This window comes from Apteryx mantelli, chromosome 4 (assembly GCF_036417845.1).
Source record: "Apteryx mantelli isolate bAptMan1 chromosome 4, bAptMan1.hap1, whole genome shotgun sequence".
Classification (NCBI taxonomy): Eukaryota; Metazoa; Chordata; class Aves; order Apterygiformes; family Apterygidae; genus Apteryx; species Apteryx mantelli.
The window spans coordinates 43588476-43610962 of NC_089981.1; the positions used below are offsets into that span (position 1 = coordinate 43588476).

General features: G+C 37.5%; 1 protein-coding gene across 4 annotated transcripts in view; it reads left to right on the plus strand.

Moving 5' to 3' along the window:
- The window catches only part of EXT2 (exostosin glycosyltransferase 2), an 85342-nt gene that overhangs the window by 27820 nt on the left and 35035 nt on the right, over positions 1–22487 (plus strand). For all 4 annotated transcript variants that reach the window (XR_010884143.1, XM_067296319.1, XM_067296320.1 and 1 more), the window contains one exon: positions 11412–11543. Coding sequence is in view for 3 of the 4 variants with exons in the window: in XM_067296319.1 (XP_067152420.1) it covers positions 11412–11543 (132 nt within the window). In the remaining variant the exon portion in view is untranslated. The remainder of the gene's footprint in view (positions 1–11411; positions 11544–22487) is intronic.

Below are 22487 nucleotides of genomic sequence, written 5' to 3' on the forward strand. Positions count from 1 at the left end.
ACTTAAATCTGTACAGAGGTTCTAGAGAGGTGGGTTATAGAGGGCTTGTGTATTTTGTGATTTTAATAGTGGAGTAGGGATCTTTAGATAGAAGCTGTTAGATGACCGTTAAGATCATGAAATACAATTTCCTGCAACTGACTCAGCTGGGTAGTTGAATTCTAGTCCAAGACGGTCCCTAAAACACTTGATCTCTGTTCCCCCAGAAAGCACAGTCTACCATAAAATGCTTCCCAACACACTAAAGCAAACAAAAGCAAAAAATGTCAGTGATGCTTGTTGAGGTATTGGGCAAAACTCACTCCTGGTCCTGAATCTGGTGATTAGGTTAAGCCTGAGTATGCATGCAAAACCCACTAACCACCTGTCTGAAATACTTCAGTAAGCTAATAGCATCAGTGCACAGTCCCTTCTCTCTTCCTCTCACCACCCCTTTTGCTTCTGATCCATTGCTACCTGTATTTAGTTTCCAGTGCCTCAGGGAATCCCTTGAGACTTGAGTTCCATCTCTTCCGTAAGTTGTTGTATATCAAGGGGAGAGGAAAAACAATTCCTTCCTTTTTAACTGATCAGCCGAAGCAAAAGACTAATACAGAATAAATATACAAACACTGGTCAGTGTTGTCTTTTTTACCTTCTAGGGCTTTAATGTTTATCTTTGTGATAACTTCTATCTTTTTGGCAAAACTTGGCTTCATATAATAAAGAACATTTCCTTTTTAGAATGCTGTTTCATATATCTTCCAAGAAGAAATACATAACCCTTGTTGATGCCTATCAGTTATTTTGCACATCTAAAATTATTTTCAGCCCTATTTCTACTGAGTGTGACCATGACATAATATTATCACAACCAGCAATTGTTAATGACCTTATTTATTTCAGCAGACAGCCATACAACTATGCACAGTTTGGATCATAGAGGATAAGGTAATTTTACATTGCTTGAGCTAACCTCACTTATTTTTAAAGTATGGAGGAAGAATGCAACACCATGTCCTAAACAGAATTTGTCCTGTATATGAGGAGAAAAAAAAATTGTTGTTGTCAATCTTTCAGCTTTTATCCACATAAAATTCAATAAGATATGTATGTATTCAAGCAATGCTGGCAGTAGCGCCTGTGGTTAAAACTGTCCAGTGCTCAGAACTGTGCGTACGTGGGTATGTGTATGCTTATGTTTATATAAAATAGAACTATATAGCTTACAGGAAACTGAGCATAACATGTCTTCATTAAAAGAACAAGTTCTTCCTGGTACAGGGCTTAAGCTCTGAAACTGAGGTATGTGATGATTTTTGAAAGCTATAACGTGGTGGTAACCCTACCTAGATTCTTTCTTTTTTTCTTACTGCAAAAAGCTATCCTTTCATGTGTGTGATTGGCACTGGGCTTGCTTTGTGTTTAACTTCTCTAATCAAGGGAATTTAAGCTTCTATTCTCCCAGCATTAGTACAGCAGTCATGGGAAATCTCAAACAAGACAGATCTTATTGCAGCAGTTGACGACACAAATAAAAGCAGTTGTGCTTTTATTTATTTATTTTTGATGCTGGATGCTGATTAAAAGTTTCTAAGCATCCTTTAGCCTTGTTATAAAGCCAACCAGCAGAGAGCAGGGCAGCTGCTGAGAAGAGGAGATGCTAGTGGACATAGGACAAGATCACAGTGGGAAGCATCAGCGTGTGTAACTCAGAAAGCTGGGAAAGGTGTAAACAGATCCCCAATTTATCTGTAGAGTGGGCTCTCCAAACGCTGTTTTATTGGCCAGTGGCTCCTGCTTTACTAACCTCTAACCTCTGCAATACTCAGAGGTGCTGCCCACCAGCCAGCCTTGCCTTTGAACACCCCTTGGCTCCTGCCACCTCAAAGGCTCGCAGTCCGATTCCTGTGTTTTGCTTGGGACCTCACCTCTCAGCAGGATGCCTGCAGCAGGGAAAACTGATCTACCCTGAGAACACAGATATATTTGAAGGCAATACCCCTGAGACCTGAAACCTATTGCTTTATGTTTCAGGAGCTGTCCATCATTTGTCAAGAAATGTGGCTAAAAACTCTCCTCCCCCACCCTCCCCAACTTCAATCATACAGTAGTTGAACATTCCTCACAGTTACATACACATAATTGTTTTCTGTTCTTTTCTGGACCACTCTTGAAGCAGCAAGAGCAGAAGTCCAGCTTACTGCAAGTTTGGTTTTGTGTGGTTAACGGGGAGTGTGCAAAGGACAATTGTTGTAAAAGGATGAGACAGATCTGAGTAACACCATTTTGACTGCTCCTCTAGTTAGGTGCCTGCCCCTTCACAACGACTGCCTGATGAAATTGGAGTAATTAGAGAGCCTCGCAAACTCCTGAAAACTGGAGGAAGAAAAGTGCTCTTATTTGTGTCTTTGCATTGTTATCAGTAATGATTATGCAGGTCTTATCTGGAAGACAGTAGAATTTGTATTGCTGTCTTATAGCTGTGTTATCTCTGTCTGGTGTCAACACAAGTTACTTGCCCGTAAAATAGGAAGATGGAATTGAAAGTTCCTTGGGAGCAAAGGTATTTGGGAACTGGAGGCCATTTTTACATTACACCATTTTAAAACTAAGTGCATTTTGAAACTTAGCTCTGTCTCTTGTCTTGCTCCTTTCTTTGCTAGCTTTGTTTCCATGCTTTGGAACAGTATTCCCAGCTTCAGGGTTTCATGCTGCTCATAGTGTTGCTATCCCTTTGTTGGCTCCATAACTGAAATGAATTTTTGCTGTGGATTTGTACAGTGTCAGGGCGGTAAGTCGGGTTTCCTGAGTTGAGAATAGTGTAACTTTTGCTTTCTTCAAGAGAGTTGCAAAATTGACCAGTTCATTATTCAGAGAAACAAGTTGGACCTGGAGAAATCTTTGAAGGGAGGGGAGAATACCAGTGTTAAGCGGTACTTTTATCTATTCGAGTCCTGTGTCCTTTTTGCTCTTTTTAAAACAAAGTTAATATCCCCAGGACCAGAAATAGTGGGAATAAGTATTTGAGGGATCAAGATAATTTAAGGTTTTTATGCCTGCATCAAAATCTAGGCATAAAAATGTTGCTGTTTCATGAGAGAGAATGAGAACTATTTTTCTATTCAAGAAATAGCCTTTTCTATGCTGTATGGTTGCAGCTGGATTTTAGGCAGAGCAAGGCTATTGTTCAGTTCAGAACAAAAGATGAAAACCTTAAAAAAAGAAACCCCCAAATTATCTGAAAGTATGGAAGCAAGACTTGCAGTGTTAACTTTAACAGGCATGCTTTAAGAAATTGTTTTCATATATGTGTTATTGTACATATGGATTGCTCTAATTTTTTTCAAAGCACCAAAGAGGAGACTGTGAGGAAAATTGCAGTGCAAGAACATTAAGCTTAATAGCTGAGCTTTCACTAACACCTTCCTTTACCCTTAGCTCTTATGAGTCAGCATTTGTCAAGCAGTTTACGGCACTAAAACTTGGAGACAGTAGAAGCAAGTCTGCTCCCAGGCAGCTGGTATCTGGAGGGTAAGACTAGCATTTTGAACTCTGACCTCTGTCCCTTGTATGAATTGCTTCAAAAAGCAAAAGAGAAAAAAGAAATTTGGATAATGGAAAGATTTAGTTTCTACTTTTTGTTGTGTATCTGAAGAGGGTAAAAATGCTTGTTTCATGACTGAAATTACTGCAGTGCAGAATATCAAGTCAGATGATTAAGTCCACCCAACATTTTACTTTTGAAGAGATATTTTGTGAGATTGAATTACAATAAAAAACAGCATGACAAATGTCTATCTTGAATCTCTTTCTGAAGTGCTTTGCTCAGAATGTCTGTGATCTTCACCTAAGTCTGTTGAGTAATAGCAACACATGGGATAGATGTTTTTTCAGATCAAATTTGGCAAGATTGAGAGACTGTGGATTATCCAAAGCGTTTTCTGTGCCTGTGCCATTTGTTATCTGAGCTAACATCTCATGAATAAGCCATATACATGCATTTGTGACATAATCAAGGACAGGTAAAACATAGGACTGTAATGATATAAATTACTATTTGCTTGCCCATTTATTTTTTCCCCTTTTGTTCAGCCTGAAAAAGTGTCCTTTAATAAAGGAATATTCCTCTTTAGGCCTGTCATATTGGTTAAATAAAGTTAAGTAGATGTATTGAATATTTTGGGGGCTTTACTTGGGCATCATGCATGGTTAGGAAAGCAGAGTTGAAAGATGGAATGAATATTCAGAAATAATATTAAAAGAGCATTGTTGTGTTCTATAAGAAGCAAACTTTAATTAAATTAGAAACAATTCTGTGTGCCCTGCATTGTTCTACTGCTCGTTGCTCTTTTTCTTTTTCCCTTCTGGAGAAGCTTCTAGTTTGAGCTTTGGGAAAACCCAGTGCCAAATTATGCATTAGTCTTTATCTGAAGTGATTAGACACCAAAAAAAGTGTTGTTCCATTTCCCCCCACATCCCTTCTTTTAGTCTTAAAAAGGCATGTTAATATTATGAACACTCTTTATACAATGCCAGCGCTACTGCTTTTCTGTGGATAGGTCTTTGTTGGCAAATAGCCACAACACAACCAACTTAGCTCCAATTTAAAAGGTGCTTTTAGTTCAATCTTCTATAAATCATGAAAATATTTCAGAAAGCTTTTCATTGTCAGGCAAATTAGCATGTGTGTGTGCAGCATTGCATTGATTTAATGGGTTCACTCTTAAAATTCCTAGATAATAATCTGTTTATGGGGGATAGGCATAAAACTTTCACTTTCAGACTGAATTTTCTAAAGAGATTACCTCCAGTTTTGGGTATCTATACTGACAACCCTAAAGAGGGCCAACTTTTCAGAGCTTTCTTTTTTTGAGAAGATTTTACCACAGCCTGAAAAATAGTAATTGTTTTTGACAAACGTAGCCTACATTCTTCTTCTCGTTCCAAATCTTTGTGTCTCTGTGAAAATGAGAGTGTCCTCGGATCGTTTTTGAAAATAGGACTTTGATGGGAAGATGGATTGTGGCCCTAAGCTCAGTCAGGTAGTCTGTCCACTCAGATTCCCTTTATAATAAGAGGAGAAAGAGGAAGACAAATTGTGCAGGAGGTATTTCAAAGCACCAGAGCTCTGAGTTTCTCTCTGAAGGACCCCATAACTTTCCACTGTTTACAGAGAGAAGATCAAACCAGCCAACTTTAGACATGTAGAGTTGGGTGGTGTGATGTTACTCCTAAGGGTCCTAAACCAAATAAGCACCTTTTAAAATCCCAAATCATTATCACCTTATAGAAACAATGAGTTACCATCTTAATTGCATAGAGTCTTCTGAGAGTTTCTGCGTAAGCCTCTCTGAAGAAACAAGGATGGAGCTGGTTTTAGCTGACGCAGCTGGTATCGTCTTTGCTGAGGAACTTCATACTGAGAAAGTGATGCACGTGATCAGCAAGGAAGTTGTTGGAACAGGGAAACAGCTGTAGAAACAGGCTGTCCAGAAAGCGGGACTGGTGGATTGCAATTCAAAGGCAGAAATATGTGGGAATTTAGGGTTATGAGGTCCTCAATATGAACCCAAGTTTTGTCGTAGCAAGCTTTGTATGAGATGCTTTTTCCTCCAGAAGAGGAACTTATGCTCTTTCTGAGTCCCATTTTATCTTAAGGGGGCTTGAAAACTCAAGCTTACTATCTGATTATTATACAGCTATCCTCATATGCATCTTTAGCTTGTGGCAAATATATGATAATTCGGTTTATCTGGAACCTCAGTTGCTTAATTAATCTTACCAAACAATGGAAAGGGTTTGTGGGGTGCATGCGAACAATTAGTATAGTGTACTTGAGAGGAATAGCTTGTTAGGTCTCAGTAACTTAAAAAGCATTTCATTATATTTTAGTGTCACATGTAACTTCAGAGTCTGAAGGTTCACGGACAAACTTGTTGGCTAGAGCTCAGAGCTGTAGATACTTCTTGTAATATCCTTTATGTCTCTGCTGAGGGTGCACATTTTAGCAAAGGATTGCTGCAGTTAGTTGCCCTGGTAATACTGGGTGGCTAAACATGAATTTTATTAGTTTAAGGTTTCTTTTTACAAATAATTAGAAAGGACAAAGTTATGTTCTGTGGGTTTATCCACCCCTAAATTTACAACAGTAAGTTAGTCTTGCAGTACCTCTGCAAGGTGGATATTACATGTACTGCTGAGAGATTGAAGTAGAAGCAAGAGGTCAAGTGAATGTCAGACATTTGTCTGTGAGTAAATAGCAGAATCAGAATTAAAATTAAGATCATGTAGTTTCCAGGCCAGTACTGCAGCAGCTAGGCTATGCTCTTTTCCTCTGCCAGACTTCCCTAAGCCAACTGATGGGGAGTAAAAAACAGAAACACTAAATAAGAGCCATAGAAGTGAAAACATTAAAGTAGAGTCACCTTAGCCAGTGTGAAAATGGTAATATTTCAAGGCCTCAAACTTTTTCAAGGCATTTGGAAACACAGAACTCCTGCAGTGGGGCAAAATCTTACAGCATCATGGCGCCTGACCTAGAAGCTGAGAGAAGGGGTGGTTTATGGGCAGTTAACTTTTAGTGCTTTTTTGCAATCTTGTTTTTTCCCCTTTGCTAACTTTACCACCTCCAACCAAATCATGGGCTGTGAAAGGACAGAAGGCTAGAAAGTTCCCTTCATGGAATATTTTTCCCCTTGATCTAAATGTTACAGAAAATATTCCTTTCCTTGCCTCATGCCCAGTGTTTTTCTTTTCACAAACTAATCAAAAGATTTACATTGATCTGTCTTGCACTCTACACCGGAGCACCATTAGTGGCATTAACACTGGAACTTATAAACATTATATGAATAGACTCTGTAACCTGATCCTATGCTGGCTTGTAAAGAGCTTATAAAGAGATGCTAGGGCCCCAAGTGTGTTTATTTCTAAGGAAAATAACACCTTGCCTAAATAAATGTTACTTTCTGCGAGTAGGCTACCCTCTTGCTGCAAGCTGTCTGTTGTCTCCATTGAAAATAGCTGCAAATGCTTCTGTCCAAAGCTCTTGCCTGTACCAGTATGTGCTGAATGTTATCGGTTTAGTTTCTTTGGAGGCCACCTGAACAAAATCTAAAAACTGATGAAAAGTGGAATTGAGCTTTTGGTTTGGACCTTTACTTGCTTGCTTGAAGGAGACCAAAATTTTCCATGCCATCTACAGTTCCAAGAAAGAAAACTAAAATAAGTTTCTAGGTACTTCTCACAAATGTTGCTAATGCTCCTTGTAATGTACATATGTATTTGTGGAGATATATTAATACCTCTGTGTTATGTTAAGCAACTCTAGCTTTGACAGAAAGTGGTGGGGATTCAGGGCCAGTCTAATGAGGGTGCAGGAGTTGAAAGAAAAAAAAAATCCTAGAAATACTTCTTACCATCGTTCCCATGTTTGTAGCTTTGACCTGCAGAGCTCAGCTCTTGCAGAGGTAGAGAGAGGAGTTCAGTCTCCAATTCCTTCAGCCTTTGGCTTCCTTGCTGAGGCTGTCTTGGCTTTGTAAAATGTTCTGCAGAAACTGAATTCAGCTGAATTAGTTTTGTGTGGAATCTATTGTATTATAAGAGATTCCAGTCATTACTGACCCATTGGGCAATCCAGTTCTCATTCTCAGTCACATCATTCAGTACCCTGCATTTGACTCTTCCACATGTTGGTAAAACTGCTATAAAAATACGTTCTTTTCTATCTTCCATCTTGGATCTATCCCAGATTCTCTATTTATCTAGAAATTTAGACGAAGAAGAGAAGCTGTGCTTCTCAAGTACCTGTTTGCAATTCCAGGTAAGCCATAACCCTAGAATGAGATCTAATAGGTTAGCGCCTATTCATCTGTGCCATTTTGGTGGTTGTACTTGATCTCATTTTACAGCTGAAATTGCCCGTGACTTAAGCATATTTGGGTGTATACAAAGTTAACATTCTCTACAAATCCATGGGCCACATAGTACACACAAAAAATAAAAAAATTCACAAAATTCTAAAACCTAATCAAGCAGACTACTAGAGTGTTAGAAGTTAATTTCAGTTCAAGTTTAAAGGAGTGACAGCCTGACAGTATCATAGTTGTAGAAACTGTGTGTGGAAAACAAGATCTAAAGTGTGGACCATTAATTTCAAGGTCCTGCAAGTCTTTCAAATAGCCCTAATTAGTATGTTATATTTACAATACCTTAGAAACATTACCCAGTGTATTAAAGCCACCCTCAAGTACATAACTGTTAGTCTCCTGTGTTCATGGATAGGGAAAATAGAAGTGGGCAGCTCAGAAGAACTGTGTAAGGTTGCTAAGAAAGTTGGCACAGGAGCTAAGAACAGAGCTCAGTTTTTCTCAGTTCTCAGACCTGTATTCCAAAATGTGTTCATGTGATTTTATTCCCCTAGATGTTTGTTACGTTATGACATCAGCTTCTCAACCACACCAAGTAAAGCAGAAAATCCATTTTGAATGAAATAGACACACATCTTCCTAATAGAAAACTTTCCCCAAATGTTTAGTAACTTAGCATGCTGAGTAGCAGAGACTAGCAAGCCATGTTAATCAGTTCTGCTTTATAAAAGCAACAAGGTGGGGAGGAAGTAATGAGACCTTAAAACATCTGTTTGGAGACTTAGAATCCCCTTAGAAGGTTTTGAGTTCTGTGTTAAAGAAACACAACTCCAAAAAATTACAACCTACTGTGGAAACATATTCTAGCTCTTTACAAAACATTAATTGCATAAATATTAGTCTATAAAAAGTAAATTCCCTCTGCCCTCCTCTCCAGTTTTGCTTCAGGTATAAAGGTGTAATCTTGCCTGACATTGCAAACATTCTTTCAGCAGAGAGAAGCTAGATCAAATCCATTCCAGAATTGCCAAAGGAGGAAAAGGGAGTTGATTATCGTGAAGCCAGATAATCGTAGACATTGCAGTATTAATGAACACTGTCAGAATTAGGGCGGAATGGGAATGCTATCATTTAGTGACAATGAAATACACGGTCCTGTGCTACGTATTTACTGTATAAAGTATATGTTAGAAGGCTGCATAAAATTATTTCCTCTTCATAGTTAGTTTTCTTCTAATCACCAGCAGTTTGAGTAAACTATTGCTAACGTGAAGATGAAATTTGAAATCTGTATTTTCACTCCTGTTTAATAAGGGTACCTGAATAGAGAGGTTGTTTAGTTCACTGTTCTGGTCAATGTTAATTCTTGATCTACTTCTGGTTTTCTAAGTCACCTGCTACTTAGTTTCAGATAATACATGTTTCTTAAGAAGTGAGATGGGGGAAAGGAACACTTATGTCTTCGCTTAGGATGTGTTTCCTTTATTTAGTGCTTTTGTGGTATTTTAGGAAGCTGGACATTGTTTATTCTTATTTGTTTTTATAATTCTTCTGCTTTTATAGTTGGGCATAACATTCATTTTGTCCTAAGTTCTTGGTAATAATCTTTTGGTCTGTTAAGTTCTACCAGGGAGAGAAATACAGTGAGAGAAGCGATTCTGTCACTTCTGTCTAGAGAAGTTCTAGATTCAGATTGCTTTGCACTTTCTTTGGATGAAAAGCTCCAAAGGACTTTAAATTTTGGACATACTCATCTATCTGCTGAATAAAATTTTAGAATATTCTGAAGTGGTAAGGCTTAAGGTTGTTAATGTTTTCTCACAATAAAATAAATGTAGTGCTCCAGAGAACAACTTGTCTCTTTCCCTGTTTGCTTTCATAATAGGAATGTGGATTTTTCCCTCTTAAATATTTAACATAACTATTCTGAAGAACCTGTTTTACAAACTACCTACAGAGCAGAGTTTTGAAGCCAGTGTTTCAGCAACAGGTCTTTACTTCTGGATCCCATAGCTTACACTCAGAGTAATGAGCAGGACAGCATATGCATATGCATGTGTAAGTTTGCTTCTGAATTTGCATTTTTCTCACTTGTAATCTTTCCTTTACACTGTTCTTTAGCTGAAGAATGCTATAGTACTTCATGAAATGCACATGTAGGGATCTTGTCTACTAAAAAGTAGTTATGTGCAGAGTGAGGGACACTCACCAGTCATCATTACAGCTAAACAAGAGAGAATTTTGGTTCATCTTGAAATCTATAACTCCAAAAGCTTTGTGTTCCTTCAGTAACTTAATATTTCTAAATATTCTGAATATTATGTAATATTCTCATAAGACATTAAAACTGGCTGTTCTGTAGAGCCTTTTTGCTGTTTTAAAACTCCACAGAAAGAATAAAATAACACTAGCCCAACTCTGGGCGTTGTGTTGTATTCTGGCTGTGAAAGCTATTTAAGCTTCCAATTATTGGAAAATGTCTTTTGTTTTAACTCTTCTACCACCCAGATACAAATGCATACTCTTAAAGCTGATACTGAATCATAGGGAGGTTGTAAGTTAAGTTACCTTCTGGACTCTTCAAGGTGCTGCAGGATTCCTGAAGAAAAATTAGGTTGAGAAAATTCACATCTGTGGGCCAAAAGACCTGAACTATATTTTTTGGCAAAGGATATTAACTTCTGGGTTGGATGTGGTCCTACAGATCATTTGATGGTTCTAGGCATTTAGAAAGTTAGTGTACATCTCTAATAGAGAACCAGATCTGTCAGCATTTTCATTTTCAAAGCCCTGTTTTTCTTCCAGCATTTCTGTCTTGCATAGAAATTGGAACAAGATTAAAACTTACCTTACTGGACCTTAGTTTGGAAATGATACATCTGTGAAATTAAGTGTGTGTTTGTGTAAGAAAATCACATTGTTTCAGCATGCAGTTTTATACTTCCTCTGTGTTGTAAACTAGCCCAGATTAAAGATTCTAACAAATTGGCATATACATGTACTTTTTTGTAAAAATCTTAATATTTACTTGTAGAAATAATATTTGGTTTGTGGAAGACTAGAAAGGTATTTGCTTGGTAGAGTTCCGGAGTACTATAATTCTCTAGTTGATTAGCTGTTTCTAATATTGCTATTAAAAGGTGCACCTTTTAGGCTCCATGCCTTTATTTGGCTGTTTAGCTGCACTTCAGATTCCTTTGCCTTGGAAAAACTAAGTATAACAGGAACAACTTCTGCTCTGTGGTTAAGCTGCTTTTGGCATTATGAGGAGGAAAACTGATGATACATGTATGAAAGAAACAGATTCCTTCAAGTATTTACGTGGATTCTCATTGTGCTTAATCACTTGCAAAAGTAATGCTGCTTCCTCTTTTTATTGGCTGTAAGTCTTGTTTTTTTTGGAATTTGAAGTCTCCAGGCTCTGTGGAAGCATCCTAGTTACAATAAACGTGCCTCCTAATTTCATTTTCACCTGTTTGGTAGACTACATTAAACAGATTGTGTATGGCAAACTAAAACTGGATCTGTGTAGTGTGAAAGTGAGTTTTATTCTCTTTACAGGCAAGGTGGTTCTGGGAAGCATATTTTCGATCAATGAAAGCAATTGCTCTTGCTACTCTTCAGATTATCAATGATAGAATTTACCCATATGCTGCCATTTCTTATGAAGAATGGAATGATCCCCCTGCTGTGGTAAGTAAGCTAGTTTGATTCACTCATAAAACAAATTGTTTTTTCTCCTCGTATAAGAGGTATGCGCTATGAAACGTGGTAATAATTCTGTGCGTGTATTGTGGTGGTAACTTGCACAGATGAAGTTAATGTATCTAATGACAACTGGCAAAATCACTAGTAGTTATTTTTATGTCCTGGCTGTGAAATGTGAACTTTTAACTTTTGCTGATGCACACTCCAAATTGCTTGCTTATTTATGTATTTATTTATTTATTTTGCATGCATGCATACACACATGCACATACTTCACATGATTGTTTCTGTTAAATTCAGTGTGAATTTAATGCTCTTAAAAATGAATAACTGCAGTGGAAATACTGAAGATGTTAAACTGCAAAGCGACTTCACATAATTTTGCTGAAATACCTAATTTGTCCTATCCCTGCAATTTACTCCTTGTTCTTTCTACATAATTTCTCTTGTACAGAAACTGATGATCAAAATTTTGCTGGAGTGTTGTTTTTTTTCCTTGAAAAAGTATGTTTCACTGGTTGAACCCAGCTTGGTCAAGAAGAAACACTGGAGTATTAATTAACCTTCTGCACCAAGCAGCTGGTTCTGATTTCTACTATATAAAGGCCTGCAGATGATTTTCGCTCATAATCAGTTAATTTTCTCTGTGTCGAAATATAAAAAATAGTTTTGTTTTACTAATAAAAACAAACTTGTTAACTGTCTTGCTCTGTGATGACACAGGGAGAGTTTCTCTGAAAGCTCAAAGTAGTGTGTGTTTTACTTTAAACTGTTCAGATTGATAGTGAACAGTTGCTGACAAAGAGATAGCAGTTCATTGCTGTGTTTCAGAAGAGGATTTTGTGTTGCCTGTCTCAAGATCTTAATCCACTGTTGTCATTGACTAGAGAGTGAACATAGCACTTGTCAATATTTAAGGAACAAATTAAGCTGCAAGAGAGGTAAGTAGTTGCTCTACGAGAAGGAGATCAGAACATCTTAACGCCTTTAGATTATGCTAGCAAAACAAGCATCCTGAAACTCCTTGTAAAAAGAAGAAAAGGGCTTTAGGATTAGTCAGGGTTAAAAGGGGATACAAAAATGTCTTTTCCTTGGTTTTCTCCTTTATTGGAAACCCATCCCTTTCTCTGGAAGCTATTCTTACTCTGAGCAACAACCAGGCTTCTATTTTTTGTTTTTAATATATACTTGGAAAAATATTTATATTAGTCTTTCAACCCAGAGGTTTTTAAGCAGGAGGTTTATTACCACAGACACAGCAACATATAGAACAGCACTCTGAAACTGTGGACAAACCCATAACAGCAATACCATGCCAGGGCAGTATAAGGAATAAACAAGAATATTGTATCAATGTGCAATTGGAGAGAAAGTTAGCAGGCTGACTGCAATTAGTCAGGCTGGAATTTGTCCAGGACATTGGAGTTAACACCTCATATCATGACTCTCTCGTGCCGCAAATGGTCAGTTCCTTGGTGGTTTTATGTCTCAGTTGAAAGAATTTGATGTTTATCCTAGTCCATGAACATTGCTTAATATGTGCATGAATTCACTTTTTGCTTCAATATGGAACAAAAATGTCATAAAAAGTTCCTTTATGGGCTGTGTAAGCTCCGTATTAGCCAGCAACACAGAGTGCTTGCGACCCTTTCTCAGAGGGTCAGTGAAAGAAAATAGAATTCAGATCAGGAATTGTTCAAGAGCAATTAAATTTGTAGAACAGGAGTGCACAGTCCTGTGATGTCCATAACTGTGGATTTTGATAGCTACTCTGAGGAAGTATAAAAATTTCCTTGCGTCAGGCTCTTTTTTTCTTAACCAGCTAAGGCTGTTGGGTTATGACCCTTGTTCTTTCATTAGAAGCATATAACTGGAGCCTTCTGCAATTTATCTGTGATTTTTTGTTGTTTTTTTTGAGGGGGTGGACTTTGAATATATTTTATCTCTTTAAGATGAGAGCATATTACAGTTGCAGTCTATTGGGGGACATATTCTCCTGAACTCAGCTAATTCCTAACTTCAGACAATTTAGAAGGTGGTGATATATACAGTATCTGCTAATAAATTTAATAAGTCACTGAGTTCTTAAAAATACATATTTTTAAATAATTGCACTAGTCAGTTGTCAAAATTCCACAGTTCGTCCGTGCTTTTCAGTGGGAATAATGTTCCACTTGAGCCTGAGTATGTTTCTTATCTGAGTTTGTGCCTAATGTGCACTCATAGCACTGTTAAAATTTCTAGTTAGCCTGGATGAGAAATTATAGTTGGAGAGCAGGTATATATGTACATTTAGGGTAGCAAAAGATGGCAACTGTATACTCGAACTCTGATAAGACAAAATAACTAAAGATGACTTGAATATGTTCCTCATTTACAGGAAAGTTGCCATATTTTTCTCTAAATAAACTCCAAGACTGAAGCATTTACAGAAAATTATTTCAGGTTGGCCTCAAGGCCAGGATATGGGTAACTGTTAAAATGAAGCAACTGTAAGTTAACAATAATACTACAGTACGAGTGCAAGTAACTTGGTACCATAAATTCTTCTGTTACTGGCCAGGCCTCTACCCCCAGAACTTGTCGTTTATATGCCGCCTGTAAATATGACTGGCTCAGCATCCGATTGCTTGGTCCCTCCTTGTTCCTTGTGACATTGGGTTTAGTAAATATTAAATGCTCTGCTCCTCCATGCACTCTTGCTCCTATTATGCAGTTTAGATAGAACCACAGAGTTTCAGAGAAAGTAAGCGAAGGCTATAAGCAGATTGACAGAAAATGCAGAGGGTGCGATCACCATTTTAAGGCAAGGGACTTACTGCAGTTAATCAGAGATTTGTTTAATCAGTACAAGACTCTTCCTTAAAAGCTCAGATCCCTGTGCTCTGAGTAATAAGGCCTTGAAAATGAGAGCAAGGATTTGCCTATGGAATTAATAATACAGAAAAGGCCAGCTTTAATTGGTTTATGAGCTTACTTGCTAGGAAAAGGATACCTTTCTAACCAAAAGAAGAGCTTGTTCTCTGTGTAAGACCGTCATGCAGAGGAGAATCCTTAGATAGCAAGAACTGTTGTTGTTGGTTTCTCACCTGCCTGTCCCTTTAGTGTAATGTTTCTTTTTTTGTGTGTGCTGGTAGGGATTAAATTTGCTTAGCATGCCACTAGGATCCTGAGAAGTAAAAGAAAAATAGAGCTCAGTAACATCTCTTATTTGTTAAAAATAGTTTTGGTGCTCAATTGTTGTAACTGTTTCAGATGTAAAATAAAGCAGTAAATGCATTTTTCTGTTTTGACAATAATTCTCTCTTTTGAGCATAACTCTCCAGGCTGTGAATTTTGCTCTTCATTTTGTTGAGCTATTACAACCCCCATGAACATGCCTTACATTTTAAGTTTCATCATCTAATTTCAATCTGTTTCCCGTGCTTTGATGTAGTGCTGCTGTTTTATTATTTTGACTATAAGACAGGAGATTTAACATTTTACAGATTAAAGCCTATAGGTATGCTAGATAGAAGAGGTTGTTAAGGGCCTCAGATACTCGCTTAGGTAGGTTTGTAACAACAACATGTATGAAGAGGGAGCTGCATCTTTCACAAAATGCTGCCTCAAGTTTGTCGTCATTTGCAAAGCAGCACTATTAAAGACTCCTGGCTATTTTCTGAAGTTTTTTTCTTTTTTCTTTTTGCTTGAACTCTGATACTTGGGAATTAGGACATATCTGCAATTGTAATAATGATTACATACTCTTTTCAAAATGACATTAATGCTTATACCTGAAAGGATTGCTGTTGTCTTGGACAGTGAAAATGAAAGTGATACTTATTCATTTAAACTCAGTGAGGCACACTCATGGCTACATCTGCATGTAGATAAGCTTTATCCCTGGTCCCTTCAGATCAGTCTCAACACAAAGAAATACTAGCCCACCTTGTGTTGAGACTATAGTTTCCCAAACACTTTAAAGTGCCATAAGCAGGCACTGTTGCCAAAAGAAGGGATCCTGTTCTCTTCTGCATCTGGATGAAGATTTCTTTCTCTGCGTGCTACCTCCTCCTTGTGCTGCTGCGTGCATTTGTGTAGACTTGTGACGAATTAACCCAAATCAGTTTCCTTATTTGAAACTTACCCAGCAAAAGGAAAAAAAAAAAAGGGGGTAAGGGAGGGAGTGGGTGGCTAGGAGACTGCTGCTTTTGGCAGTGGTTTGGCTTATATTGGCTCAACATATTAGTGAGACTATTGCCTGTGTGTCTTCACCATAGTGTGTAGATACAGCAGCAGTGTGTAAGGGTGTTTTTCCAGCAGGAGGGGGTATAAGGTACACAGAAGATAAATGCATATGCAGTTTCTTCCATACTTAATACATTACATGGAGGAAGTGATCCAAGCAGTTTTATGTGTTTATATGACTTTGTTGAAGATTGGCCTTTTCTAAAAGAAAAAAAAAGACAATATAGTGTGGGTTATTTTCCTACTCATAGACTATCCTGGTCAGGAAGTGGAAGACTAGTAGCATATAACAATATACCGACTTTATTCCTAATATGTTTTGGAATAGTACTTTCAATAAAAACGCACTACAAGACATTTCCTCCTTTTAATGAAGAGGGATAAATGACATTTTGCAGTTTAAAATTCAGTTCCTGGGCCACTTGAGTCCTTGATATCTCTGCTAGTCTTTTGCTGCAAGTGTGCTGGTTTTAATGCCTTTTGTATTTGTTGGTCCAGCCATTATCCATTACGTTGGGGCAATCAGCTACATTTCAGTAAGGCAGAAAATGACGGCTTATACAGTATGCTTTCTGATCATTACTAGTTTGTACTGGATTTAGAAGAAATGACCTAGACTTGAGACTTGTTATGGTATCTTCAATTAAGCACTTTTTTTTGCTCTAATAGAAGTAAATTAGTTTCTCCCATGTAATTTTTTTGAGATTATTTAAATTCTTGCCTTACTTTGCCTTGTACCTCCCTAACATATATTGGTTGTTGGAAAAAAAGACTAAAATTTTTTTTTTGCAGTTTTTCTTTAGTTGCTCTTGGTAAAATTCTTTCAAGCCTGTTTATAACATAGACCTATAAAACATTAGGTCTTGTGTGCCAGTGGCTGCTTTTGAGTTTTGGCCTTGGATGATATAGACTGTATCGTAATAATCACTTGAGAGTATCACTATGCTGAGCAATAAACGTGCTTTTTACCAGACTTAGTTTCTCCCAGTGAGGCAGGAAACAGCGCTGTCATTTAGATTAAACTAAAACAAATAACCAAATTAACTTGGAGCAAAAAATGCCATTCATTTAGCAAAGTCTGAGCTGGATGTTCATTTAGAGAACAGTTTGTGGGCTTCAGCCAATTGCCAGACAGAAAATTGTAATTTGACCGTAGTAGACACACTTATTAAACAATTAAACTATTTCTAATTTCTTTGGGTAGTATTTAACAGCTTACGGTCCCAAGATGATACCAATGTTTTATTTTTTCTTCCATCTCAGTACCACTTCTCATCTTTAAAACATTAAGCAAATATTAATATGTATGTTTAATTGCAAATGAGAACAACCAAGTACTTTTCTTGGCAATGCACATCTGAATTTTTTTTCCATTGAAATATATGTGTATGCACACACACACACACACACACACACACGCACGATATTAGATTTCTATGCCTATGGTATTTCCAGCTTCCTTGTATGATGAGTTGAATCAGCCGGGTGTAATTTTTCTTTATTTGCCATGTTAGATGATGCAAACGCTTTATTTGAATAAATAAATTTCAATTTATTAATATGCCTTTGCAGTATTGATATTATGGACAAGTTGTATATATCATATATGTAGTTATTCAGCTAAAAAAATATTGATTTTCTTTGTGAAACATGATTTGATAGTTGATTTCTTAACTTATCTGCCCAGAGATTAGGATTCTTCTCTTATACAGTGAAAGATAACCTCAGATTTATCCTATGTTACATGTATCTCATGTGCAGTTTTATTTCAGCTGTATATAATATTCTTTGAGGCATGAAAACAAACTTCTGGATTTGGTTCACAGAGTCAGAACCTGGATTTCAATTCTACTTTAATGAAATTTTAATCCTTAAACCTGCATGTAGTCATTTAATACTTTTGGGTTTTGTTTTCTCTAAGAGCTTTTTGCTTTTTCTTTAACTTAGTTTATAAGTAGACATATAAACATGCAAGTGAGATGCGTGTTTTTAATCTTAGCAAAGTTAGTTCTGAGATGCACCCAAATAAACTCTAAAGTTTTGGTGGACAGAGGTGAGGCTGTCTTCATTGCTGTCCTTTTTTATTTCCCTACCTGGTGCCTCTTGTGACTTGATAACTGTGCAGCTTTAGATTAAGTAATGGGGGTCCTTAACTGTTGCTTTGTATTCCAAAAGTCATCTTTTCAATACTCCCAGTCTTCTCTGGATTTGGGAACATGGAAGGTATGTTAAGCTTCATTTTCGCTTCATTTTCCTAACTCAGATTATGCCACAGCATGGCAGAAAATCATTGGGCGTTTTTTGGGATCAGGAGGTGCTACTTGTACTTAGACCAGAAAAAAAAACAACAACAACCCAAAACATTAATCCTTTTCCTGTTCTTTTTCAAAGTGTTTGAATAGACTCATAAAAGGTTACAACTAAATGTTAATGAAATTAATAGAGGCTTTCCAAAGACAGTAAGTATTATGAAAATTGTAAATATGAACTCTATTCTCAATAATTCTCTTCTTCTCACTGCAAATCTATCTGTGGGCACATTACTGAAATAATGAGCTGAAGAGATGAACCTGAGTTTTTATGTCAAGGAATGTATTCAGACAATAGATTGCAAGTTGGAAGGGCTCAGACAGTTGATTAGATTTAACTGGCTGAACAAAAAAAGATGCTGAATTGTTTAGTGCTGTAGTTATGTAATATATTTTGGCAATCAGAATTGATGATTCAGAACAGTATCAGATTTCTGCGCTTGAGGTGGAATAGGTAGGAACTCCTGTGTGTGTTATGGCTGACACGTTTTTGAGGATGTTTGTCATCAAAAGCGTGAAATGCTGGCCAGTGCTAGAGGCAGGATGAGGTTATTTGTGGGCGAAGATCTTATCCAGTCTGGGAAGTCTGGTGTTGAATTGTAATTCTACAGCATGTAAGGACTGTGGTTGGCTCTGGAGAAGCAGAGAGGGTTAATTCCTTTGGTTTTGCCCTTTGACCACTTGAGGATGGGAAGCATGATGAAATACTTTCTCAAAGCATTCAATAGAAACATATCATGAATAATTGAAGCAAAATAGAATAAATCAAGGCTTTTTTGGTCTGGTAATTCATAATTGAAACCACATTGAGGTTAAAATTTGATATTCAGAATAACCCAGCTGAAAAAGCCATACCCACAGAAGTACTGCATATATCTTTGCTTTGCTTGGATGTATGGAAGAACTGCTTAGCTACTGTACAGTTCAATGCTCCCTAGTCCTTACCTCTAGGCTTTTAAATGACAGTGAGTTGTTCTCATTCAAACTGTGTGGTTTCACTAATATGTTGGTTATAACAAGCACTAAGTCTGATGGTTGTTGAAAAAACACAGGGAGGAAAACCCACTGTCTTGTTCATGGGAGCAGTGGCATTTTATTCTTTTAAAATGCTGTTGCAACATTTTCCCACTAAATGATAGCTGGGAAGTTCCTGACTCTGTTCCATAATATGGAACAGCTTCTTACAGCCTTGTGTTCCTAGAGATCATTCTGTGATGCAGTCCGTAATGTCTGCTGTGTCTTTCTTTAAGTGTCTTTATGTGGTCTCAGTGTACACTCAAAGTTTTGGGGTAGAACTGTCTTAATTATGTCTGCTATTTTGTCAATACATTAGAGGTTCTGTAGCATTTATAATGATTGGCCAGTTCTAAGTCCAGTTGTGTCAATTGACATCTGGGAACTCGTATCTATTTCACTTTGCATCCTGCTAAGAATGATCTGTTTGAATGTTCTCTGTTAATTCTAACCTGAAGACTCCCCATCAAGCCCAACCTTAAGCATCTCACATAACAAGGATTCAGTTCCCTTGATATCTTGCCCTTAATGCATTAACTTCTCCTAGAACAGAATCAAGTTGTTTTTAATGACCAACAGGGAGAGCAATATTTAATGTGTCAATAGTAAAGGACAATGCCTTATTACTAAGTGGAAACTGTGCATGTGTGTGTGCATACACAGGCACACTTGTGGAAAGCATGTACAGGGATAGCTGCAGTAATTTGAGTCCTTTCCTGTGGGAATATCTGTTCTGAGAATTCTCCCTTCTCTCCAGCTTCAGGCTATCTCTAAGCTCTCACTGTCATTCTAGGTCCCACTGCTTCGGCTTTTCATGTGGTCTGCAAAAGAGCTGTCAAACAACTGAGACTGCCAGATGAAGTGGCATGAGATTACTTTTAGGAAGCTGGCATTTGAAACTTGATCCTTTTTGCCCATAAAAATGATTCACAGTAAACAACCTATCAATTTTAGATTAATTATCCTGGCTCCTGTAATGATATTAGCTGGGAGGGCAAAAGTAAAGGATTGTCTTATCCATAGTTGAAGGTCATCAGCACTTTGTCGAAAAAGAGTGATGGATGATCAGTCTGCTCTTGCTTCTTGCTCTTCTTTCTGAGAGTGAAAGTTCCTATGGATTTCCATCATGAGTGTTAATAAAGATGGGACTGGAGCAAATGATCCTTCACTGCTTGGTTTCTTGAGCAGTGATTGGGAGAACCCATCCCTATGTCATCCATTTCATGCTTTGCTGCCATAATGGAGATTTAATTAGGTTGCTGTTGAATTAATTGCCTGTATGGTTTGCTTTTCCCAAGCAGAAGTCTGGAAGACTTGAATAAATTATGGAGGCTTGAATTTGCCTGATTTCCTGCAGAAAGTGGGGTCAATAGGTCTCAGACTGTAGACACACTCTTCAGGCAGGCAGCAGGGGGTTGGCTCTTAATGGCACTTCAGAGATGCTTAATTGCCTTTTGGAAATGTTCTTCTTGAATGAGAGGCTTGGTTCTCCCATCCGTTAGAATCTACAGGCTTTTCCCTCCATCACTGCTTGTTAGTAGATGCGGGCAAAAACACCTGAGAAGTTGTCTTATTTTTCCTAATTTATAACTAGCAGGGGAGAATTTTCATGTTTTCTGAAAGTAAAAGTTGGAATTTAGGTAATGTTGTACTTAAAACTTAAGTTTTTAAGAGAAAGCGTGATCATTTTTATATGCACACATGCATGTGCTTGCACACATACTTCTTTATTTTTTGTGTAAGTACCTAAGAAGTCTTAGATGATAGAAAAAGAATAATTCTTTTCCGTGGATGTTACAGCAAATAATTTCTTAGGATGTGCTGTAGCCAGAAAAGAAGTTGCTAAATAAAGTTAACCTCATGTGAGAGCAGTTAATTTAGATGGCAGTACTCACCTGTATGTAATAAAAAGAACATTGTCCATAAGATTACTTTACCAGTTATTTCTTCTTGTAGGGCAGGAACGTAAGATTTTCTTGGCACTCAGCTGAGTATGGTGTTCAACCTCTGCTACAAGTATTAATAAAAAGAGTTTTCTTAATGTTGTTTAAAAAGCTTCTCAATGTTGCAAGGATCATTTGGGGAATAGCAGCCTTGGGGATGGGGAGTGAGTGGAAATGAGTCTGTAAAGCATTAATGAGATGGCTTGTGCTCTGGTAACATTTAGATTATGATTTGATATAGAAATTATTGGAGCTGGAGTAAAATCGAAGGCCAGCCAGCAGCCTTCTCATAAAATTAGCAAAAATATTTGTAAAAGCTTTAATTTTAAGCCAAAAGAAGATTTGTCTCTGCACATTATCAGTTCCTAAATAAATTGATACGTATTTTCTGAATTACTGGTGTAGTCCTCTGCTATCACTGGTTGCCATGTCCCTTTCATGAACCAAAGCTCCATTTTATGCTATTACTATTTATACATTATCCTATTACTCCTGTTGGGGGAAAAACTAGAATTTCATGCCTTCCATTAGGAGCCTTAGACGCAGTTGATATCAATTGCTGCTTGTAGCAGACCTGAAAAAGGACATGAATGTCTGAAAACTAGTCTGTTTTTTTTCCAGCTATATCAGTAGTTCTAATACAAGGTATTACTTCTCTTGACAAATCCTTGCCTGGAACATATCCTTAGGCCGTCATGGATAGAATTGTGTGCTGACACTGTGCTTAAATTTAAGTGGCTCTTTTCCGTCTCACATATTTATTCCTCCCCTTCATTCTTCATGTGTCTGTAGAAGGAAATCCTATTCACATCATAATTTGTTCTCTTATGCTAAAATGGGCAAAATGTTATGATCTCTTTAAGTATAATAGGTTCTATATTCCCCTTGTCCCTGTGGTTATGAAGGCTACTCTAGTTAGAGGTGTCATCAATCACAAATGAGGGAGGGGGTTGTTTGGTGTATAAGGAAAAATAACCCAAAGACTAAATAAGGAAATTTAAAATTGCAAAAATTATTTCTTGCAAATATGAGCTGATAACTTTGGGTCTGTAAAACTTTTGTTCCTCCTGATGCAAGCAGACCTGCAGTATGAGTTTGACTGAAGATTCTCACAGTATTTCTGGAAACTGTTAGCAGTTACTAACCTATTATGAGTGTTCTCAGTTTTTACGGGCTAGGATTCAAGATTTCCCTGCAAAAAAGCATCAGTTCCTGCTTTCCCAGCTCCCCTTTTCACCTCTTCGCCAAAGGTCTTGTTTTTCCCTTTGCTGCTGTGTCCTACCCTTAGTATTGTGCTTGGAACGTAAGCTGGAGTGGAAACGTTGGGGCTGCAGTGCCTGCTCCTGCTCTTTCATTCCTACTGAGTGCTTCCTTCCCTGCTTCCTCCCTGCCAACATCAGTTCCAAATGCTGTTGGCACATTCAGTGCGAATT